This window comes from Oratosquilla oratoria, chromosome 16 (assembly GCF_046742065.1).
Source record: "Oratosquilla oratoria isolate Oo_2021 chromosome 16, ASM4674206v1, whole genome shotgun sequence".
NCBI classification, from domain to species: Eukaryota; Metazoa; Arthropoda; class Malacostraca; order Stomatopoda; family Squillidae; genus Oratosquilla; species Oratosquilla oratoria.
In genome coordinates this window covers 47172201-47198348 of record NC_134792.1, presented here as the reverse complement: position 1 = coordinate 47198348, position 26148 = coordinate 47172201, and the positions used below count along the sequence as shown (strand labels likewise).

The 26148-nt window shown below is 42.5% G+C and overlaps 1 protein-coding gene across 4 annotated transcripts in view; it reads left to right on the top strand.

Moving 5' to 3' along the window:
• The first annotated feature begins 643 nt into the window (after nt 1–643).
• Nucleotides 644–26148, top strand: part of Vdup1 (arrestin family protein Vdup1) — a 70799-nt gene continuing 45294 nt past the window's right edge. For 3 of the 4 annotated variants that reach the window (XR_012967210.1, XM_076199722.1, XM_076199719.1), the window contains exons 1-2: nt 644–770; nt 12558–12979. Coding sequence is in view for 3 of the 4 variants with exons in the window: in XM_076199722.1 (XP_076055837.1) it covers nt 12859–12979 (121 nt within the window). In the remaining variant the exon portion in view is untranslated. The remainder of the gene's footprint in view (nt 771–12557; nt 12980–26148) is intronic. The other variant, XM_076199721.1, reaches the window with a different exon arrangement.

Below are 26148 nucleotides of genomic sequence, written 5' to 3'. Positions count from 1 at the left end.
GATGATTTATTCTCGTACTTGGCCAGTGAGTGAGACGCCCTGTTATGTCAGAAAATGAGATTTGAACCCAGAACAGCTGAGTGCAAGTGAAGATGATAGTGCGCGCATGAGTGTGTGTAAATATGTATATACGTATATAACGATGTGATGCACGTGAGCTTGCATGTAAATGTGTATGTACTGTGTTAATATGTATTTCAATGTACTGTACGTAGATATGTAAATAACATATATGTGAATATGTATATATATATATATATGGATATATACATATACATATATATACATATATACATATACATAAATGTATACAAGCCTACTATTTGCGATAGGTAATTATGATATCACTTTGTTAAAATAGGTGCATGAATTTTGGGGCATACGTGATGATGCACTCACACATAAGCCATGTGTGCATCGATCCTCAAAAGGCAGTTCTCACTTCTCTCTTTCACTCTACCCGTGTGTTTGCAGAGATGCATGCACACATACAGACACAAAAGCTTGTTTGCTGACAAGAATAAAAGTTGAGATTTGGATGACAACACTGCAAAGAAATCGGAGCCGAGAGGGGTGGGGAGGGAGGGAGGGAGGAGGAGAAGGAGGCGAGACCGCTGGAGTGAGTTTCACCTTGCTGGCTCTCAGATTGAGTTTGTTGTTCAAAGTGCGCGGACGTGTCTCAGTGGAGCGCAGGCGCGGAAGGGATTTACTTGAAGTTCCTGACCTGATAGGAAGAGAAGCAGGGGCGAGGAACAGAGGACAAGCACTGGGTGAGTTCCTGTCTATTTAGTATAAGTTAACGTGTGACGTTATATTGTCCAAGACGGAGGTGTCATGGTTCACGTTATGAGATTCCCTAGTCTTGCTGGATCCCAACCCGCCGCCGCCGCCTTCTCCTCCTCTTCCCCCTCCTCCTCCTCCTCCTTTGGGCCAGTCAGTCGCTCCTCTGCTTGTCTGACTCCCACTTTCAACCCAGGCTAAGGGCAGGTCGAATTTTGTAAGCTTATTTTGGAAGATCGAGCCCCACAGTCGTCCCAAGAAGCCCTGGAACGAGAAGAACCCATGTTTCAGAGGCAGGCGCCCTAGACCAGGCGTCGGCTGCAGGTGCAGGTGTGGGGGCGGGCGGGCAAGAGGGCGGGAGGGTTGTATGCCATGGGGGGAGGAGGAGGTTGGTAAGGGGCGGGGAGCAGGTTGGTTGCTTGGTCTCAAGGATAGTTCCTGGATTTTTCTCTCCACACCGCCCGAGCCTTGTTCTGCCTGGCATGGATCTCAAGATGGTAACACTGTGAAGGCGTGGGGGTAGGAATGAGTGTGTGTCGGGGGGGGGGGGGAGAGTCAGAGAGTGTGTGTGTGTGTGTGTATTGGGGAAGGAAATTTGAGGAATGTGTGTGTGTCAGGGAGTGTATGTGTGTGTGGGTAGGGGTGTGTGTTGGGGAAGGAAATTTGGGGAATGTGTGTGTGTCAGGGAGTGTGTGTGGGTGTTGGGGAAGGAAATTTGGGGAATGTGTGTGTGTCAGGGAGTGTGTGTGTGTATGTGTGTGCGTACGTGAGTGTGTGGGTGTGTGTGTTGGGGAAGGAAATTTGGGGAATGTGTGTGTGTGTCAGGGAGTGTGTGTGTGTATGTGTGTGCGTGCGTGAGTGTGTGTGTGTGTGTGTTGGGGAAAATTTGGGGAATGTGTGTGTGTGTCAGGGAGTGTATGTGTGTGTGTGTGTGTTGGGGAAGGAAATTTGGGGGGTGTATGTGTATAAGGGGAACGCGTGTGAGGGGAGAAACTGTGTGTTTAAGAGGTGTGCATGTGAGAACGTGTTCATGTGGGTTTGCGTGTGTGTGCATATGTGTGTTTGTGTGTGTGTGTTAGAGAAAGAGGATGAGAGACAGACAGACATACAGAGGCAGTCAGATAAGCAGACGGAGACAGAGGTAGGCGGTTGGGCGGGCAGTTCAGGCGTTTCACATGTATGGTGATCTCGGGCAATAAGCTCGCTCTCTCTCGCGCGAGAGTGAGAGGAACTAGTGAGAGTAAACTGTGGTGAGGTGCTCAGAGAGAGAGAAGAGGGGGGGGGCTGAGGGAAGAATAGAAGAAGGGAGGGAGGGAGGGGAGCTCGGTCATAGACTGAGTGAGAGTGGTCAGTCGGTGACCAAACGGGAAAGTGAGAGTGGGGGAAGAGAGCTCAATGTACTCTGTACATGTGCGTGTGTACTTAGGTGTGTACTTGCGTTTGTACTTACATGAGTACTTGCACATATATTTGGGAGCCAAAAGGTACGGTGTGTGTGTGTGTGTGTGTGTGTGTGTGTGTGTGTGTGTGTGTGTGTGTGTGTGTGTGTGTGTGTGTGTGTTGGCGTGCATGTGTGCGCGAACATGTGTGCGTGTGCTTGTGCATGCTATCACGTACTCGTACACGTCTGGAAGCACATCCTCATGGTTACATGCTTACGGATGCCAGGAAATGCACGTTAGGTACACAGCCCATGCATTCATGAACGGGCGTGTGTTTGCCCGTAGAGACAAAACAAACTACCGGGTTTCTGCACATGTGTTTGGACATTTGCGCACTGGACGAGGAGGAGGAAGGCTAGGAGGAGAAACGTGGGCAGATGTGCAGGCGAGCCAGGTCAACGGTGACCTCTTCCTCTTAAAGATGATTCAGACAAAAGACTCACTGTTACCCTGAATTTACATTACCGGTAGTTCTGCGTACCCCACTCCCATCTCCTTCCCCACCCACCACCTCCACCTCCACCTCCACCTCCACCTACACAATGAAAGTGAGGAAGAACCAGGTAGCAGTATTGTCCAATGCAAACAAGCGTCTTAACTTCTGGTCAACAAGTGTGCCTTTGTGTGTGTGTGTGTGTGTGTGTGTGTGTGTGTGTGTGTGTGTGTGTGTGTGTGTGTGTGTGTGTTTGTGTGTGTGTGTGTGTGATCGACAGCTATTTCCGTCCCGGAAGAGAGCTCAAGCTCATAAATGACCGATCTATGGGTAACGCTATGATCTTACACGCACACACACCTCCAACTCCCCGCCCACGAGAGTTGGAGTAACGACCCACAACGCAGCGATACTGAAATAATTTCAGCCCTGGGCGGGATTCGAACCCGGACCGCCGTAGTGGTAGGCGAGAACTCTACCATTGCGCCACGAGTCGTATTTTGTGTGTGTGTGTGTGTGTGTGTGTGTGTGTGTGTGTGTGTGTGTGTGTGTGCATGTTTGTGCGTAATTATTTTTCTTTACCTTAGTGCATCATGCAGGAAAGCAGCAACGCTTATGGGGTCGTCTGTTACTTTCCATTTTCTAATCCTGAAGTTAAAACTCGTGTATGGCTTCAACTTCAGCTACATCACTTGCGGTCCTCTTGTCCCGCCGAGACTTGAATTCATGTTTCCCCTTTTATACCTTTGTAATGGACTCGTTTCCCTATTTCAGTGACAGTGGAACTGTTGCCCATTTCCCATACTTTGCATTTTATTGGTATTCATTTTAATCTCCCCATCCCCTCCTGGCTCCAATCGTATATAGTGTCTTGATCTTTTTGCAACAGTTGACAATCCTCGTTTTTATTCTTCTCATGATATTTGCACAAAAGAGTGGTGTATGGCGCTGGTCCGTAGGGGTGCCAATGAAATCCCTAAAATAATGACTTTGAAATGAGGGAAGTAACTGATAAAAAAAAATTTAAGTACTTGAAGGATGTTAGTGAAACACATATTTTTTTCATATAAGTGTATCGATTCGCAAACCTGAAAGAGGAAATGGTACATTCAAAGGACGTGAGCGAATCTAAAGGTCACTTCGCCCGATGGAAGGAAGCACACACTCACGAGTCTAGCCTCTTTCCCTAGATATCACAATTAGGTAAATAAAAGTAGGCTTACACATTATACATACATTACATACATTACACACATTAAATACATTACATACATTACATATATTACATACATACATTCATACACATATTACATACATTACATACATACATTACTTATATACATACATTACATACATATATTACTTATATACATACATTACGTACATACATTACTTATACACATACATTACATACATACATGCATTATATACGTTACATACATCACATACATTACAATATAAAAATAAATCATACAAAAATCGACTATAACATATGAATCTGTTTTCCCTAAAGAAAACGTAGACTCAGAGATGACTTGATATAGGTCTTTAAGATTGTAAAGGGGATTGATAACATCAAAAATGACAAAATTTTCACACTGAATGAGAATCCGACAAGAAATAATGGTCTCAAACTGTCAGGAAATAGATTTAATTTGGGAGCGGGTAGAAACAAATTCGCCAACCGTGTAGTTAATGAATATAATAAACTTCCTGCAGAGGCAGTGCAATGTAGTTCAGTTCAAAGCTTTAAGGTTCGTTGAGATAAAGACCTAAGCAAGATGCTGTAATGACTGCCATTTATTACAAAGGATTACAAAGGCGGAGCATGCCGACAGGAGACCTTTTGATCCATATCTAGGTCGGATGCGAAAAAAAAAATCATATTAATAATAAAACAATAAATAAAAACTATAATAATGTAAATAACAAACAAAATACATAAATAAATGCATAGGTATAGTTAAATAATAAACAAACAGGTAAATAGTAAATAATAATAAATTGACATATAACTAATAATAAATGAAAATCAGACAGACAAATGATAACAAAACAAAAACAAATAATATAAGATAAATTATAATCATTACAGCATCTTACTTAGGTATTTATCTAACTGATTCTTAAAGCTTCGAACTGAACTACATTGCACTACCTGTGCAGGAAGTTTATTCCATTCATTTACTACACGGTTGGCAAAGTTGTTTCTACCTACTTCTAAATTGAATCTATTTGTTTATTTGTTTGCTATTATTTGTCTGTTTATTACTATTTATTTGATTATTATTTATTATTTTTCTGTCCATTTATTATCATTTATTATTAACCTATTTGTTTATTATCTAACTTTACCTATTTGTTTATTTATTTATTTTGTCTATTGTTATTCATACTATTATTTTTATTTATCTATTTATTGATCATTATTATAATTTTGTCGCATTCGACCTAGTTAAGAAACAAAAGGTTTGCTGTCGGCATGCTCCTCCTTTGTAATCCTTTGTGATTACATACATACATTACATACATACACAGAACACATTATCTTACACTGCCCAACACTCCCTTTGTTCAAACAATAGTGAATAGTCTCTTGCACACATGTATGTAAAGAAAATGGGAAATTATGGAGAAAGAAAATGGAGTTGGAAAAAAGAAGAGAACGAAGGAAGGCCAAGCACAGAACGTGTTGTACACTATGTCTCCAAAGACAGGCAGGCCGGCATCTCCGTCTAGGCCCTGACCCACATGAGGCCGACCGGGGCTGGAGTCGAATAATTGTATGTCTGATTTTGCAATAAGAAAATTTAAAGGCGGGTATTGCATAAACTTGGTTTGATCCAGGGAGTCACTAAATCAAATGCACACAAATATGTGCACGCATGTACACACGTACACGCATGCAAGAGAGAGAAAAAGAGAGAGAGAGAGAGAAAATTAATATTCAAGAAAATGTGTGTGTGAATATTTTGTACAGTCACAACCTATTCTTGGAATGAAGTAAGAGCCCATTCAAGTTTTGTTCACGTCAGATATAGGAACAATGTCGACAAAGAATCAGTTTCGAAATGTGTTATTTTATCATCAGGATGTGCGTCATTACTCCAGTGTCACTATGAAGACCAACAGACTCTCAAGATAAACAAAAGAGTTGCAGATGATCTTAGTTAAAAAGAAGCTAAAAAAAAAATAGAGGAATAAATAAACTCTGACGGTTGACAGTCACGTTTTGGTTAATTGCATCTCTCCAAACTTCCTATGAATCAACTTCAGCTAGAGATCACGGATTCTGCAAGGTGATCCACTCCCAGCGTGTTAAAGCGATATGACGTCATACCGCTAACATTTCGCATAGTTTGAAAGTACTCGTGGATTTTTATCATTTTAATGCAAAATAATTTCAGCGATCAAGATTTATTACAAGAGTCGTTTATTGCAGAAGGCTTTAATGAAAATTCAATTATCTAGTAAACCATACTCCGTTATTTCTTTGCTACACATCTTACGTAAGCAGTAGTTGGAAATCAATCCCTACCAACCGCTTCTTCCACGGAACAGAGCTAGACGGAAGGGGGAATGGCAAAATGATATATCAGCAAAGTATTTGTGATATGATTTCATTGTTACTCGCAAATATTGCTACGAGCGCTAGCGCGCGCACACACACACACACACACACACACACACACACACACACACACACACACACACACACACACACACACACACACACACACACACACACACACACACACACAAACACACACACACATGCATATCTATGTATAAATGTGTGCGCGTGTCTCATATATCTTGGGTGAGAATAAGGATATATCTAATGTAGTCTCTTAGGCGACCTTCCACCCTGACCTGAAGGGCAGGAAGAGATAGGCAAGTTGGGTGAGAGAGAGAGGGCTCGATTGAAAGAATTTGTGGAAGCTGTAAAAGAGCGGAAACGAAATTGGGCAAGAATAATGTACAGAAAGGAGGACTGACTGAACGCCTCGAGGTGGTGAGTGTGGAAAAGGAAGACAGGGCAAGTGGAGAGACGAGATGGAGAAATTTGCATGAGTAATATGGATGACCAAGTGCGACTCGTGGAAGATAACATAAAACACTGGGAACGCGTGTTTTATAAATGCAATGTAACCACTTTAGAAAATAAACAAACGGAGCAGAGCGCTTTCGTATATTACATCCAGTGTAATTTACACTGTTCCGTTTGTTTATTTTCTAAAGTGGTTACCTTGCATGTATATATATATATGTATATATATATATATACTGTATATATATATATATATATATATATATACTGTATATAAATATATATATATGAATATATATGAATATATATATATATATATATATATATACATATATATACGTAAGCGGAGTAGGTATGCTTTGAAAAAGCATACCTGCGAAACTAGTCAGGAATAAACTCAAGACTAAGACTCCTGTGTTTCCTACTCCGCTTACGTCAACCTGTCAGAATGTCTCAGCATATATATACATACATACTTACATACAGGGTGTCCTCGAGTTACGACGGAGTTCCGTTCCCACGCCACGTCGTAAACCGATTTTCAGTGTAGGTCGAAACCAGCCTAATTAAGCCCCCTTACATGGTGATTGCTTTCCTTTTCTTCGGTGCACTGCCATCAGAAAAGCCTGCCTTACACTTGGGAGCCATAATAAAAGACAACAGATAAACAAATGGATAAAATAGAAATAACATAAACGAGAGAATAAATGATAAGTGGCAAAGGCACACAACCCTCGGTCTACCGTCGCATGAGACATATTCCTTCGCAGCGCTTACTAGCTAGATCTTTGTATTAAAAAGAAAAAGGTAAAAGAAAAATCAGCAAAAAGCAAAGTACGAGACAAGCACCTCCAACTCCCCGCCACCAGCGTCGTAACCAACGAACGGCTTGTTGAGACCGTCGTAAACCGAGGACCCCCCTGTATATAAATCTATTGCATGGTAATTTCCGTAGATAGGTATAAACACTATGAGAAAAATAAATGTATTAGAAACGTATTTGTTGACACATGTCTTCTGCCCGTGTATTAGAAAGTGTATGATGCGCACTTAAACTGGGCAACTTCCCACGCCAGCTCCCACCTGCTCAGCCAAACATGTCGCTAATTTCTGTTTTCTAAGTGCTACGGGCGGCACGAGACTCTGACCGCCGAGTGAACAGTGTGTGTCGACAACACCATAAAGGTCCGGTCTGTGTGTGTACGTTCGCACCTCCATTTGCGTTCTTGTAGGTCCTTCAGTAGTCGGTTGTTTAAATACCTCAGGTTTTACGTGAAATTATTAGCACAGTACAAAAAGGTAGAAATCGAAATGTTATTTAGTGAGACGGGACGGATTTCAGTTGTAGATATTCATTCTCGTCTCTCTCTGTCTCTCCTCTCTCTTTCTCTCTTTATTCCTTTCTCTCTCTCTCATCTTGTTTTGTTGACATCAGAGCTCCATAAGACAGCACGCCCCCCGAAACGACAAAACTGTTTCCTTATAAGCCTGCAACGAGTGCAGCCGTGACCTTGCCTGCGCTAACGAGCTGAGGCGGTCTTGACACCTGACCTGTTCTAGCACCCCGCCCTATCCCCCCCCTCTCCCTTCACTCCCCTTTCCACCTCCCTCAGCATCTTCCGAGACGCAGGAAGACAAGAGGTCGGCTGGTTTGCTTGCATCTTCGCCCCCCTCCCCACCCTTTCGTGTATCGCGTCACCAATGTCAACTCGCTCCTTATACCCCTTCAATTCAGAAACACAGGTTTCATTTCTGTCACGGATAGACGGTCTGATGTAATTGAGGATCTGATTCCGGTCTGAAGTGGTTCAGTACTGATCAACCGTGATCACATTTGTCAAAATCTGCCCTGGATCTACTCGTACGTAAAAATCGCGTATCCTTTGTCAGAACGAAATCAGTTAACTGTGTCGCCGTAATGAATTGGTGAAACTGTTCTCCTTCACTGGTTATCCTTCCTCTGAGACGTCCACGTTTATTTACTTCTCTATTTATCTCTTCATTTATTTTAACATCTTCCAAAAATGCTGACAAGTGAAAAAAAATGCGTTCTTTGTTAGACTGCAAACAAAGTTTGTTCCAAACCCGGAACAGACATTCGATCCTTCCAGAAACTATCATCTGCAACATTCATTGTATACTTATATATATATATATATATATATATATCTATATATATATGTATATATATATATATGTATATATACCTATATATATATATATATATATATACATATATATATATATATACATATATATATACATATATATATACATATATATATATATGTATATATATATATATATATATATATATTCCTCCTCTTCCTTCTTTTCCTCCTCCCCTTCCTCTCCCTTCCCCTTCCTCTCTCTTCCCCCTTCTCTCTCTTCCCCGTCCTCTCTCTTCCCCTTCCTCTCTCTTCCCCGTCCTCTCTCTTCCCCGTCCTCTCCCTTCCCCTTCCTCTCTCTTCCCCCCTCCTCTTTCTTCCCTTTCCTCTCTCCTCCCCCTCCTCTCTCTTCCCCCTCTCCTCTCTCTTCCCCCCTCGTCTCTCTCCTCCCTCCTCGTCTCTCTCCTCCCTCCTCTTGCTTCCCTCCTCATCTCTCTTCCCTCCTCCTCTCTCTTCCCTCCTCCTCTCTCTTCCCCCTCCTCTCTCTTCCCCCTCCTCTCCCTTCCCCCTCCTCTTTCTTCTCCCTCCTCTCTCTTGTCCCTCATCTCGCTTCCTCCTCCTCTCTCTCCCCCTCCTCTCTCTTCCCTCTCATCTCGCTTCCCCCTCCTCTCTTTTCCCCTCCTCTCTCTTCCCACTCATCTCTCTTCCCCCTTATCTCACTTCCCCCTCCTCTCTCTTCCACTCCTCTCTCTTCCCCCTCATTTCGCTTCCCCCTCCTCTCTTTTCCCCTCCTCTCTCTACCCCCTCCTCTCTCTTCCCCCTTCTCTCTCTTCCTACTCTTTTCTCTTCCCCTCTCCTCTCTCTTGGCCCCTCTTCTCACTTCCCCCTCCTCTATCTTCCGCCTCCTCTCTCTTTCCCCCCTCTTTCTCTTTCCCTCCTCTCTCTCTCTCTCTCTCTCTCTCTCTCTCTCTCTCTCTCTCTCTCTCTCTCTCTCTCTCTCTCTCTCTCTCTCTCTCTCTCTCTCTCTCCTTCTCTCTATATATATCTCTTTCTATCTCTCTCCTCCTCCTCCTCCTCCTTCCTTCTCCTCCCCCTCCCTCCCTGGCTCCCTCACTTGCTCCCTCACTCCTTCCTCGTAAGAAGTTGAGAGTCCTGAGCATCCCGAGGAGGGGGGGAGGGGGAGGGGAGGGGGTGGGATCTGTATGACTCGTGTGGGCGCCGCCGCCGCCGCCATCCTACTTTCTCTGCACTCGTTACTAATGACCACTAAACTGGTTGCTGCGAACGCGCGTGCCTACGACAGAACAATTTTGCTTTTTACGAACAATATTGAATGTTTGAATGTTTATTAAAGAGTTCACTTGATTCCTTTTTTTCTTTGTCGACTATATATGCGAATCGTTCTTATCTTCCCGGTGAGCATTGAAGATTGTGTTGACTTGTTTGATTCTCACACTTACTCTAGACCGTTGAACCTCTAACACACTTTTAATTTCAAAACTTTACTATGGGCTTGCTGTTTCTCCTTTTACAGAAACAGTACCACTTTTTTTTTCTAAATTATTTATAACAGCTTGTTTAGTATCCTACCTGAGCCATATTTTTCCGTGACATTGAACCCCGATGCTATGGAGAGTTGTTTATTCATTTAATCTATTTGATATATTTATTCATTTACTTATTTACGTATTTATTCATATATTCGTTTATCTATTTAGTTATACATTGATCTATTTACGTATTTATTTATATATTCATCTATTTATTTATCTATATTATTCGTTTGTGTTTGCCTATTACATGCCCTCATGGCGCTAAAGTAGGCTGATGACTGCATTCTTGAACGTTCTGCTGCCGAAGGCGCTGCTGAAGTAGTTTTGGTGGTCGCAGAGTCCTCAGTTTCTCCTCCTCGAGGCCGCTGCTTTTGATCGTCTTGACGTGCTTTCTCCAAGCACCGCTTTGTCCTGCATACACCGCACGAAGGCGCTTGCGTGTTTGTGTTCCAGCACAATATGGTGTTTTCCTCCGGCAGCAAGAAAGGTGAAAGCATATACAGCGCAAGCGCGCTGCAAACTTAAAGGAAAAAGTGCGCAGGCCATTCTTCGCTTGTTTCAGCAAAAGGGGCTGGATGGTTTGCAAAAAAAAATATATATATATATATATATATACATGCAGAGTGAAAAGGAAGAATATTTTATGCTGGGGAAAGGAACATTTTCGTTGTTCTCGTAATAAAGGTTCTTGGAAAGGAAAGGGGCTTTGGTAGATATCTATGGGCTAAAAGTCAGTCAGATGCCAGAAACTTGTGGTCAACAGTGAAGTTTTAGGGGTCATAGCGCATGTGCACAAGCTGTATTCCAGATGTCGACATTCCTGTGGTGCTGGGCGACACCGCAATGTATCCCCCAATTATTCGTAATGTTTTAATTTCTTAATAATTATCAGGCATATTTCTGATATCAATAATAAAGTGATAAAATTGCCATCTATGACTATGATCATTAAACTGTTTATGTTCTGTCTAACGCTAATTTGTTTTATTCGATTTAGAGAAAGATCTGCTGAAAGGGTTAATGATATAAAAGATTGTGAATGACTGGGAAGGGGTTTTGGAGTGGCGGAAGGAAAGATATCAGGAACCAATATACGAGTAAGTTGCTTTGCAGCCCCAAAGTCGACAAAGCTCAAACAACTTAACATTTGCCCTGAGGTTAACGTTCGCGGTGAAATGTTAACCACCCCCACCTCACTTTTTTCTTTTCCTAATCAAATCTCAGTTGTGTGAACGCTATTCAGTTTGTCCCAATTATTGGCCACGTGAATATTTCGTTCCTCGTGGGAAATAGCTGATATGTAACTGGCATGGATTATTTAATGAGAAGAAAATGGAAAATTATTTATTCTAATCTTTTTGCGACAGATCATACAGTTGTCAGATTTTTCATCTATTCACTTATCTACTTTTGCTTTATACATTTATAAATTTATTTGCTTATTCACACACACACGCACACACATACACACACACACACACACACACACACACACACACACACACACACACACACACACACGCACACACGTGATCCAAGACCATGGTGAATCACATACATACATACGGACATACATATATATATATATATATATATATATATATATATATATATATATATATATATACATATATATATGCATATACATATATATATATGCATATACATAAACATACATATGCATATACATATATATATGCATATACATATATATATTTTCATATACATACATATATGCATATATATGTATATATATATGCATATATATGTATATATATATATATATATGCATATATATGTATATATATATATATATATATATATATATATATATATATATATGTATATATATATATATATATGGGGAGGCACAGTCTGTTGTAGTGAATTTCTGCGGCCAGCCATGTCCGCACCGGACCCCACCGCAAAGTCGATGCGGCCGTCTGTGGCGGGAGAGAGAAAGGGACGTCTTTAAGAACGTAATTACGACGGTGCCACGCGCTCCCTGACCACAAGGACCTGCTTGCTCGTATATTTGTGCTCCTACCGGCACGTGCACACACGTGCACTCACGCGGACACACATGCGAGAGTGTGCGCACACACACACACACACACACACGCACACAAATAACAAAGAAATACTCACATGCAAAAGTCGGAAGATGTCAACTAACCAATTTTCTCGTAGCAGGGGCAGGCGGAGGTGGTGGCCGACAGAAGGACGGACCTGTCAAGGAGGAGGACGACCATCGTTGCAGCACCCTACCTTCTTCAGGAGGGACACACGCCCTTTGGAAGCGCCGACGGCGGAGCCCTCGAGGAGGACCAGCCTTTCCCAGAGTGTCATTATCTTCCTTTCTCGAGTGGCAACACGAAAGGTGACCTCGCGTGGCTCGGGGTGTCGCAGGAGGTTGAGGTCGAGGAGGAGGTGTTGTCCCCCCTCCCCCCCCTGGGTGGGGCGCTGCCGCAGGTGACACTCGACCGGAACCATGGCACGGAAACTGCACAAGTTCCTCATCCTCTTCGATAACCCGAACCTCCTATACTTCCCCGGTCACTTCATCTCCGGAAGAGTCATTGTCGAACTGGAGGATGACACGCCCGTCCTCGGTAAGTGAAGCAGTTCATCTCTATCTCTCCCTACATATACATATATATATATATATATATATATATATATATATATATATATATATATATATATATATATATATATATATATATATGTATATATCCTTCTGTCTCCAAATTTTTTCATATTTATATGTTATTCTTTATATTTATGTACAGGTTACACATGTAAAAAAATTGTATTCTAAATATAATTGTGAGTAAGATAATCTTTGAAATATTGTTTTGTAGAAGAAAAATTGTATCGTTATGTGAAAATGTGTACAATGCCATTTGAATTCTTGTGACGCTTTTACTAAAGGTTCCATACAACCTTAGTAATCCGAACACAGAACCCGTATTGTCCCCTGCAGGGGATAGTACGGCCTTGCAGTGAGCCACTGAAGCAGAACTCTGTCATACATAATTGTACCTTGAGCTCGTGAAAGCTTCGTTGACGGCTCGGTTGGTTTGTCGACGTCTTTGATAAGAAAGTTGTGCATACACACATACATATGACAAAAGGCCCTCTATTCCTTTTAAGGGAGGTGGCCAACAGGGAGTGTACCTAACCTCCACCAATCCCGCACTCATCCAACAACCATTCATTTTCCCTTCTTGTACATTTGGATTCTTTTCTTTGTTGTATTAGTTGTTCTAGTCGTGCACCCCCGTGACGTCATGTCGTCTACTATTTGTCGTCTGTCAATTCTTTACGTCAAACTTCTCCGTTATGGCGACGCATTGATACATATTTCGTTCTGACTTATGCTAATAATTATTTTGTTCAACTAAGGGGATTGTGAATACTTGAGACTAAATAAGATCTAGAAATAACCAGAATTGAGTCTGTAAAAGTCTCCAAAATGAAGAGGGGAAAACAGGTACACAGTGAGGCCGTTTTCTCTTTCTATTGTCTTTCCCATATTTGGTATTACCAGAATCTAGTCATCTCATCTGGGTCCATGTCAAGACACGTAACCTAGGAACCTTTAGCTTCGTGACCTTGCACCTCTTCCAGTACATGTATTTACGTGTTCACTTGTTCATTTATCTGATTTTTTGTTTGTTTGTTTGTTTGTTTGCTTATTTGAGCTTTTCATTTGTTTGTATATTGCCTAATTTCAGTTTTGTTATTTATTCTTAGATAGCTAGTTAGTTGTATATTTGTTTTTCGATTTTGTGTGTGTGTGTGTGTGTGTGTGTGTGTGTGTGTGTGTGTGTGTGTGTGTGTGTGTGTGTGTGTGCGTGTGTGATTCACCATGGTTATTTGCCTCCCGGGAGAGAGCTCAGAGTTCATATATGACCGATCTATGGATAATGCTGTGACCTTACACGCACACACACACACCAACTCCCCGCCCACGAGAATTGGTGTAGCGATACTGATATTATTTCAGCCCCGGACGGGATTCGAACCCGGACCGCCGTAGTTGCAGCCGGGAACTCTAACCACTGCGCCACAAGGTGTGTGTGTGTGTGTGTGTGTGTGTGTGTGTGTGTGTGTGTGTGTGTGTGTGTATGTGTAACTGTCTTAAGTGAAGTTGCTCTTTGAGAAACGGGACCAAAGCATTGGGTCCCGGGCGTTAGGTCTCCCACGACGGTCAAGGCCGTGAGAGAGATGACAGCGTGAGACTCGAGGCGTGAGGAGCCTTCCTTCTACCCTCCCTGTGTAGAACTTCGAGGAGGAAAGAGCGCCTTTGAGGTCCCGCTCGGGTTCCGGAAGGTATATAGTGTTCCCTCTGCCTTCACTCCCCTTACCCTCCCTCCCCCCCTCCTCCCTCCCGTTTCCGGTTATAAGAAGGAGATGCCACCCCTCCCACTCTTCCTTCTCCTCCCTTTGGGTCGTAGGTGGCGCTTACACTGAGTACACTACGCGCACACACACACACACACACACACACACACACACACACACACACACACACACACACACACACACACACACACACACACACACACACGCACGCACGCACACACATACGCACACGCACGCACGCACGCGCACACATACACACACGCACGCACATACATATACATACGCACACATACACGCGCACACACACACACACACACACACACACACACATACAAATGTGTGTGTGCATGTGTGTGCGCGTGTGATTATGTGTGCGTATGTGTATGTGTGCAGTATATGCACATATTTGCACACTATATTGAAGGTATATATTCCAAGAGGTGCCAAGATAAGAGGGAGGGTGGAGGGGAGTGGAGTGTATTAGGGATGGAGTGGGTGGGAATGGTTTTTATGCCTTTTTTTTTTTGGCTACCTCCCTTGTAAGGGGGAAAAAGCCTTTGGTATATGTATGTATGTATGTATATATTCTTTCAAATACTTTTATTGTAGAGTAAACCCGTATTTACGTTAACAATATTCTTTGTTCTCTTTTCTTCTGATACTGTGGTCTATGCAGTTTCTCACGGAAAAGTAGAAACGATTGCAGCAAAGTTGCGACGGTTACTAAGAGGGGAAGGGGAATGCGGGGAGGGGTAGGATGGGGGAAATCCCCCCAGGAGTAGACGGAGGAGGAGGAGTAGGGGAAGGGGGGAGGGAGGGAGGGAGGGGAGAAGGAGGGCGTATGGAGTTCCGGCGCCACCTGATAATCATCTGCAGTGACGGGAGGGAGGAAGGAGGGGAGGGAGTCGGAAATCCCGCGACGCCAAATGTATCATTGTGTAGCCAACGTTTTCTGTGTGTTCTCGTTTTCTCTCGCTCTTTTTCATGGAGTCCCCCTTCTGTCAGTGAGCACCAACGCCCGGGCAAGTACCCAACCACTATGGCGGGGGGGGGGGGACCTTTCCGGACTCGAGGACGCACTCAGGGCCTAACCACAGACACCTGAGTATGGGCTCCTGCGGTTACCACTAACCTTCTTGGCTCGATGATACGGTTCTTCGCCCTCCCAAACCCCCACCCCACCCCTTCCTCTACAGCTTGGTATATTCTTTCGCCCCTTCTTCCTCCCATTTCTTCTTCGTTCCTCGTTTTTTGTTTTTTTTCGTCTCGAGTTTTTCCCCTTCCCCTCGCAACTTTTACGAAATTACCCTCCCTCCCTCCCTCCCATTCCACCCTTCCATCCTTCTTTCCTCCCTCTCCTACCTCCCATTCTACCCTTCCCTCCTTCCTACCTTCCTTCCTTACTTCCTTGCCTCCTCCCCTCCCCTCCCCTGTCTCCCATTCCACCCTTCCTCCTTCCCCTCCCCTCCTTCCCATTCTACCCTTCCTTCCTTGTTGCCTCCCTTCCCTCCCCTCCCCTCCCGTCCTTCCTCCCCTCCCGTCCTTCCTCCCCTCCTTTCCTTCCTTCCCTCCCTCCCCTCCCTTCCCTTCTTTCCTTCCCTCCCCACCTTCCCTTCCTTACCCTCCCTTCCTTCCCTCCCCTTCCCTCACTTTTTTCCTTCCCTCCCCTCCCTTCCCTCCTTCCTTTCTTCCTTCCCTCCCTTCCTTCCTTCTCTCCCTTCCTTCCTTCTCTCCCTTCCTTTCCCTCCTCTTTTCTGTCCTTCTTTCCCTTCCCTTCCCTTCCCTTTCCTTCCCCTCCCCTCGTTTCCTCCCCTCCTTCCTTCCTTTCTTCCTTCCTTTCTTCTCTCCCTTCCCTTCCCCCCTCCCTTCCGTCCTTCCTTCCTCCCTCCCTTTCCGTCCTTCCTTCCCTCCTTCCTTCCTCCCTCCCTTTCCGTCCTTCCTTCCTCCCTCCCTTTCCGTCCTTCCTTCCGTCCTTCCTTCCTTCCTCCCTCCCCTTCCGTCCTTCCTTCTTCCCTCCCCTTCAGTCCTTCCTTCCTCCCTCCCCTTCCTTCTTTCCGTCCTTCCTTCCTCCCTCCCCTTCCTTCCTTCCTCCCCTGTCTTTCTTCCTTCCTTCCTCTCCTCACCTCGTATCCTCCCCTTCTTCCCATCCCTTCCTCCCACCCATTCTTTACTACCCTACTAGTTCCTTTCTTCTTCCAAACCTTCATCCGCTCCTCCCAACTCCTCCTACTCCTCATCATTTTCCTCCTCCTCCATCTTTTGCTCCTCCACCTCCTCTGCTGACCCCTTTCCTGTATCGCTTGCCCCCTCACCCCCTCCCTCCCTCCCTCCCTCCCTCCTCTCCCCCTGGCTCTCCCCACCTTCTGTAATCGTCAATGGATCTTCACGCTCAAGACCTCGGAACGAGTGTGGTTCCTGAGAGAGACGGAGAGATCGAGTGAGAAAGACCGGCAAATGCAGACAGACGGACTGGGTGTGGGGAGCCCTGACACTCAGTTCTCCCGGTTGGCAAAAGAAGATCCTGACGAAAGTGTGTGTGTGGGGGGGGTGGATCCCTTCAGGAAGAGGCCGTAGATAGCGAGTATTGTTCAGCCTCAGATGGATTGTATTTTGTCAACAATAACCAGCGCTTCTATCCTTGGGAACAATGTTACACAAAAGAGGTGGAGTAGTAGATGGGATAAAAGATTGAAGATTGATAGAAACGGGTAGTGGAAGTTAAAAATGACCGGCATTTTTCTTTTTCTTTAGAGAGAGAGAGAGAGAGAGAGAGAGAGAGAGAGAGAGAGGAGAGGGAGGGAGAAAGATTAGTCTCCATGTATTAAGGCTGCGTGACTTCGGTCCGTAGAGATGCCCTTAAATTATCGACTGCACATGCAGCCAATTAGGGCGGACCCGGTGTCTTTCCGTAGAAAATTTAGTCGAAGGGAATAATCGTATCAAAAACTATTTTGGTTCGCTTGGGTCAAAGCAGGATTCCATAAGGTCTGTCGTTCCTCTGGCGAAAATAAGTCACCAGTTCCACGTTGCTGGAAACCTCGTGAATAGGAGTCATCTCAGATACAAATGCATCTTCACTTATTGAGTATTTTATATAGTTGTGTATGTAATTATTTACTTACGATGATTAATTGTTTGGAAAATGGTAATCACACAACATCATAGGTCAAATTTGGATGTCGAGTGAGTGCATGAATAAGATACAGCCAAGGAAGGAAAAAAAAAAAAAAGTTTTTGTAGTCTCCCCCTGGCAGACACTACCAAATGCCGTGTCGGTAACAGGAAATCCGCCTTTTTCTCTTCTGTCTCTCGTCAGTGTCATGACCATGAAGCATTACAAATCTCCACGATATGACGACATGACGGCAGGCGCGGGGCGGAAGTTAAACATCTAAAAAGAGCTCTCCAGTTTCCAGTCTTCTTAAGATGTCTCGACAAATTAAATCCATTTCAGAATATCTACACGCCAACATTTCAGTTATAGTTTAAACTAATATCACAAATGTTATCCTTACGTAACATAATCGAACACTAACTAAACTTGTGAGTTAAGCTAGTTTCTGGAAAACTAGAAAACTGTATTCGGATTAATCCGCTGCCTAACCTAAGCAGAGTTTGCATATCAGTTGAAACTACAAGAGATTATGTGTCCATCACAGGGGTAGCTCATTTCCTCTTTCTTTTCGAGGAAATAAAAAGTCCGCAGCAAGACAGCTTCACTGCGAAGATGACTACAGCGAAATGTGAAACAGTTTCATGTTCAGAAAGATTCAAATGATGTAGTCTGTTTAATTTTATAAGTTCTTTTGGGGGAATTATATAAACTTGGCATAGTATTTTTGACAAAGTGTACACATATACGAAGAAAAATAGAATTTGCGATAAACGTATTACAATGCATTCTAAGACTTATAAACTAAACTTTTGCAAACATTTGGGAATACCTTCTGCCATTTTTGCAGTACAAGATGTATATATATGAAAAGCAAACCTATAATAGAAAGCTCTAGACTGAAAAATGTCGATCTATTGAAAAAAAAATATTGCAATTCAAACTGTTCGTAGAATTTTGTGAAATACAAAGAAGAATAGTCTAGAATGTAACTTGATTTTCTCGTTTAGGAACACTAGTCTATCTCATCTCCTCTACCCCTCCCCCACACACACTTCTTAAACCAGATAAAGAGAGAGAATATGGCGTAACTTACAACACTGCATAATAAAAATAATGATAATAAATTGTAATAGAAATAATAACAGTAATACCAATAGTAATAGGAAAATTAATAACCATGATATTAATAATGTATCCAGCAAGACGTTGATGGAAATTATAGTAAAATGCGACCTGACGTCATTGACGATGGCACTGACGGGACGTGGGTAATTAGTTGGATGACGTCAGCCTCTGAGAAATGATTCTCCTTACCCAAGTTTTTGGTCTGTCGCATCATTGAAAAGCGACGAATTTGTGTCCTTGGCGAGAAGGAAGATGACGTCCTTGTGCATGCACATAAATAGGTGATTAAAATTTAGTTTCACGCAAACTCAACAACGACTTCGTTTTGTGGTGCGACATGACGTCATATGAAGAATAAAAAACTGTATCGTGAAGGTTAGAGCTGTGATGGCAAAGATTATCCTGCCCAGTTTAAGTTAAAGAAGATTTCCTTCACAAATGGTATTGGGAAAGTTGGTGTTTAATTCTTAAAACTTTAGTTCTCAAATTTCACGCAATGTGCATTTCCCCCTTATTGTCTTGTGCTTGTCTTCCACCGTGCTAAATGTAGACTCCAAGACATTATTCTATCATTTACCATATAAATATTTGACATTAAATTAGTTTATTCTATTTTGCCGTATCTGAAATAAAAATTGTATTGGAATACACAAACAAGATGAGATAAGAAAAGATAAAGTTATGCAAAACTGGCATTCACCGATATATATTTGGCAATCATTTATCATGTACCAATTGTTGGGCAACATGGATGAAGGAATTCTTCTGTCAAGACGAAATGAAATGAGTAAACCTCCGTATTTAGTTAATTTTCTTTTAGTCCACTAAAGGAAGCTAAGTGATTATAATTGTCAAGGACTGGTGATAAACTACCATAAAATATAATTAAATTTGATGACGAGACGTTTTGAAGGAAAATAAATAAGCGAATGATCACGGCTCAAATAATAATTCGTTAGAAATTCGTTGCTCGTGTCCGTTAAAGAATGTATATTTGACACTGTAGACAAGGAGAAAGCATAGACGTAATCATAATCAACTTTAACTTTTGCCATTCGTCGTATTTCTGGCAACCTTCCACAAAACTGCCACACCACGAGCATGCAATTACTGGGCAGGTTGAGAAGTATGAACGCACAATCAAAAAGTCTTTATCTTTTCTGAAATATACCATGTTTTTGGGTAAGCGGAACGTTATAGACGAGGGCAGATTTTTTTTTTTCAAGGTTATAACTTTTGGTCATGGTTAAATCTGTATTTATTTCTAGATTTTTTGTGTAATTACATGGCAAATTTTAATCCACCCTTAAAATTGCTTGAGGACCCATGGTTATGCGTTGCTGTTCTTGACCCTCCTGGAGATCAATTCAACACTGAATTTAGATAGTCGTGTATCCACTCACATTAATTTTCTGTTCGTGGTCTTAACTGTGGTCCTCTGTGGGCCACAAGTGGCCCGTGAACCACACGTTGAGAACCAACGGAACATAGACGAACCGAAGAATTACCTCGTAAGACCAAGTAATGACAACGGACATGTCGCCGACTCGTCCACGCCTTCGTTGATGCCGTCACCGAAGATTGTCGAGACGATATGAACCTTAAGTGACGACGTGACATCATGTGACGTGACGTGACGTGACGTAGCGGTGGTCCAACCCCACGGACCCGACTCCCAAGCTTACGTCATCGATAGTTTGAGAGTACAAAACCGCCGTCCAACTCCGTTCTCCCACCCTCCCTCTCTCCCTCCTCCTCCTGGAGAAGTTACGGATCTTATTTTCAAGGCAGTAAATTCTATTCAGTGACCCACTCTTGGGAAATTGTTTTGTCGCTGTTAATTCTCCAGGGCTTTTAGCTCTGGGGAAGAATGTCGTGCAGAGGTGGAATCATGGATTTTAGGAAGGGAGAAGATAGTAGAAATTAAACGTGATCAGCATCTTACTTTTAAGATTGATATTCAATCATATAAGAATAATACATGACTCGGGTCCGTAAAGAGAGGTCTCACTTAAATACCTAAATCAATGCAGTCAGTACCCCTTGGAAAATGAAAGTTGCATGGGTCAGTAGTCGTCTTCTCCCCCACATGCTCTGTGATGTCATGTCGACTCTGAATTCATCGACGACTGACAGTTCGTTGTTTTCCCGCCATTACGACGAGGCGACTGCACTAGAAGTTTTCTTCCTAGCCAGTGATTTTAGGTCACTAATGCAATTTTGAGTAAGCACTGCGAATCGTGAATAGGCAAAATTTTAAGATATTATATTTTTTCTGTGGTTTGAAGAAAGTTTATTCAAATCATCCGACCGAGGGTAGTTTGAAAATTGTCTTTTCCGCTCCTTCGGTGTCTCTCATCTATATTTACTATGACTGCCGCCAGGCCATTTCATTCAGGTAAGGATAATATAAACCTCGGAAATTTTGTTGGGGTGATCACGTGGCTTCTATCTATTGACAAAATGGTCCTACTCCCTTCCAAATTACGACAGTAGAAATAAATAAGAAAAATAAATACAAAAGTAGATCAATAGATAATAAATCAAAATATGTGAAGACATATTTCTTATTCCTGTTTTTCTAATCTTCCTGACGACATCATTTCCAAGAGAACTAGTAAGCCTATATTTTCTCTGAAAAATGCATATAATTGTGTTGATCTGATCTCCATATTGGCTAAGTCATGACAACTAGGTTAGAATAGGCAATCAGATCATCGGTTGGCAGAAAATGGACAATATGTCCTATTCTGTATTCCAGAGTCACAATCTTTGGCAATGCTTGCCGGCCGAGTACAAGACTGAATACTTCCCGCCTTTCGAAAGCGTCATTACGCTTGCGTCACATTCGATTCGACTCCCACAATGCTTGAGCGAAAATGGTCTCAATTTTAAAAGCACTAACCATAATGAGGAAACCTGCTCTAATGATGATGCATAGCGTGAACCTGCCTCAGTTACAGTAAAGAATGTTGTTTGATGAATCTTGTGATATAAGTTCACCTGCAGTGGGAAAGCTTAAACCAAAGTTTCCCGCCAATTTACTCGACAAAGTTAACGTAGTTAAGTTTTAGAAATTGTGATAATTTTTTAGTTAATGTATCTAGTCTCAGACAAAAAAGTGCTAGTAAATAATATTATTTGGGGGGGAAGAGGTTGGGGCATATTACAATTACAGGAAGACAAAACTGATATACACCAGGAGAGTAAACTCCTGGTGTATATCAGGCCAGTGTTTAAGAATAAGCAGAAAGCTCCTACCAGTAAAATAGATGAATGCATGACAAAACATGACAAAATCATTTATAATACAATACCTCGTGCCGAGCTCTGGATAGGAAGTATGACAAAATCAAAGTCCGAAAGACATGCCTCCCTATAACATATGCTCCACACGCAGATATATCCCACATGTGCATATACCCCACGCGCTACCAGAATAATTAAACAAAACGAAAGATCCTGGTTGTCGGTGAATAAAGCATTGACAATGTAATTATTGTATAGATATATTGACCATGTAATGAACGCTAAGTCCAGTTTTAAGAAACGTGCAAATAGAAAGATGTGTGCAGTGTGATCGTTTACTGCTAAACGTATCTTGTTATCCAATGACGACATGTCGACTGTCAACGCAAACTCGGCGTCCTTGAGGTTCATTATCTCATTCCCACACATCTATTCATATTGAAAGAACCTCACTGCAGCTGCAGAGTCGAGCAGCTGTAGTGAACCTGATATTCTTATTTCGTAGGTGGTAGGACCATGTAGGCCGAGCGATGAGGGTCCTCCCGAGAAGCCGTTACCTGCGGCAGGACCATATATAGCCTTGTCAGACACCCACACGACTTAGTCCCGACACGTAGGTTGGCGTGCCCAGTCGACATGTCTGCTGGGACATCTACCTACGGCACCTGCTACCTGTATGCGTGTACCGGCACTTGGTACCTGTAGCAGTGCACTGTGCTGCCGCCTGAATTCTTGTCAGGTTACAATTTGTATATGTTGGTGCACATAGCTTATGATGCGCGAAAACACACGCACGCTTATACAGTTGCGACAAGGAAAAATACGTGCAGATTCTATTGTATTAATTCTGACTGCCGATGGATTTTTTCTTAAGATGAATAAAATCGTCTGGCAGCAGCTAAAATCAAGGTATAAATAAAACATAGTAGAAGGTCAAATAAAACATAGAAGGTCAAATGAAATTACTTCATAAAGGTCTTTCCTTCATAAATGTCCATTTTGATGTAAAGTGATTTGATTTGTAGATAAATATTCATGTTTATGGGAGGAAGCTTGTGCACAGATTCAGGAACTAAGGCGAGGCTTTAGAGAGACCCTTTATAGTACAATTAACCCATTAAACTCCGATGACAAGATGTCTTGTCATTTGGTCAAATAAAACAAAAAATCATAAAACACCAAAATGTTTGATCAAACACCAGAAAAATATGACGTCAGTCCTCGCTTCGCTCGCGGGCGAAGCGAGGACTGACGTCATATTTTTCTGGTGTTTGATCAAACATTTTGGTGTTTTATGATTTTTTGTTTTATTTGACCAAATGACAAGACATCTTGTCATCGGAGTTTAATGGGTTAACTGCTTAAGTCTGCTTTCTTCCTCTACCATACTATTAAGAATCTGTAAAATTCGAAAATTTCCAATATTTGGATTTCAGTGTCCCGAAATCTTAAAAATCCCTGATTCTAGAAAATCTTTCTAATATTCTGGAACATTTCCGAGACGTGGTGGGGAAGGGGGAGAGGGATTTCGTTCCTAATATTAGAGAGAATTCCGACTTATGGAGAGGTTTCCGACAGAGAGAACTTTCGACATCTCGGCCGGAAGAAACTAGATTCAGTAACTAGTTATGACTAACAGAGGCCATGATCCAGCGTTTCCCCTTCATTGAAATAAAAACAGTTTATTATATTAGTAGTCGATTTACAGTTAATCATTATATATGAACGGTTAATTCTATGTAATGGCTCAATAGATATATACGTTTATATATGTATGTGTGAACGTTCTTGTAATATTGTTGGCATCTCATAACTTTTTTTTTCTCGTCAATTTTGGGTCGGAGGTCCACATGTATCCCAGACTAACTTGCGAACAGGAAAAACCCGAGTCTGGGCTTAATCCGGGTCAGTATCTTTGGAATATCCGTTCAGAACTCGGACAACACCGAATACATCTGCTTATAATCAGATATTTGTTTACGAGTCAGTTTGGCAACTTTTTTTTTTTTTTTTAAGAATTACCTTCATGATTATTTTTTAATTCATTACCCCGCTTTCAAAACACAGTCACGCCATGAGATTCGAGGTTTGAATTGCGTCTCATTATGCATTTTCTCCATCTTTTATGCAAAACACAATTTTTGCGATAATTTATTTTGCCTTGATTGTCGCCTGTCCTCACAATTTTAATATTTCTTTTATGTTCGCGTGTTTGACAGCCGCAAGTCTCTGCTGGACGTTCGGACGCAGACACGAATACACGTGCCAGTTGCAGTTCCCAGAACGTGGAAAAAACGTGCATTTGCACAAATATATACAAATCAGTACAATCACGCATGCGCTAGCGAGCAGACACGCACGCACACACACGCCTCTGCCCGAGGCAATAACACTTTCACTTCTTGCCCACAATGTGTCTTCTCCACCCTGTCGTCCATTCCTTTGCCACCTCCCCACCCTCCTCCTCTTCTCCACCTCTCCCTGACCCTCCTATTTCATCAAACTCCCCCCAACGCCCCTGGGATCCACCCATCTCCTTTCTCCACGGGTAATCAATTACACCAAGACTCAAACGACGACACAAACGATTTTTTTTTTCTTTTATTATCGACGGTCATAACGCTGCCTTTCTCGCGGAAATAACACGAAGCGTCGCCGCTACAAGCACATCGACGACTTGATACTTCCACGCCACTTATTACGTAATGAGAACCTGAGGATCCGTTAGACGACATGACGTCACAGTCCAACACTAACTCGCCGTTCAAACTTAGGTGACATGAAAGTTTGTGTCGCCTCCGCGCAACGAACTAAATCCTTGACATAAAAATCACCTTTTGAAGTATTGACTACGTCTCCGCGCGCACGGAAATCCGTAACTCAATAGTATCGTGGCCTGTTTAAAAAAACTAATGTACTCTCAACGAGAACAATATCTCTAAAGGAATTTGATGCGTAATTTTGCATTTTAAGGTACAGGTAGGACTGTGAAGACGTATATTTTTAAGGATATTAAAGGAATTCGTTTGGAATCGTAACGATACGAAAGGGGAAGCTGAGAGCTGGGTTTATCCTTGCGCCCACCAGGCAGCGCCGCCGACCAAACCGGAAAAGCCAGAGACAAGGACGAGACTGATCCACAACGGAAGGTCTGCCATACCTGTACAATGACAACATAAAAGAATATATCTATTTTTGACATACTCGAATGCACAAAGACGTAATAAATCAATATGTTTGTACCTGTAAATAAAAACTAAAGAACAGAAGTAAAATGGTTCTGAATGACATAAATGAAGAGGAAGAAAAAAACTAGCATTATAAAACGTACATCAGACATCTTGAAGATTTCAAGTACACGCACGCGCGCGCATACACACATACAAACAACACACACACACACACACACAAACACATACACACACACACACACACACACACACACTAACACTAACACTGCAGGACCACCGGCCTATCACTACATGTTTTCTAACTCCTTACGTACCTGGCGGCGCTTATCTTCATCTTACTCTCGAGTTTAGTTTTGATTTTTATCTTTATATACTTGATTATTGGTTGCATTTGGTTTATTGTATTGTATAATGCATTAATCTTATTAGATACGGGATATATAGTCACCTCGTATATGAAGGATATCCCATAGACGACATACCGCGCATGACAAGGAAAACATAAAGTTGCTTCTAGGTAATCTGGGCTTGGGAAATTCCAGAGGGATCTGGAGAGAGAGAGAGAGAGAGAGAGAGAGTCGCAAAAGAAAAGAATGTGACGCAAGTTGAAACGCCAGATTAACGCGAATTGAAATTCCGCCTGTTGGCGCTCAGTCAACATGGATGGGTGTCAAGACCGAAAAGGGAGGACGAAAAAAAAGAATCCGAAATGGAAACCGTGACTCGACAA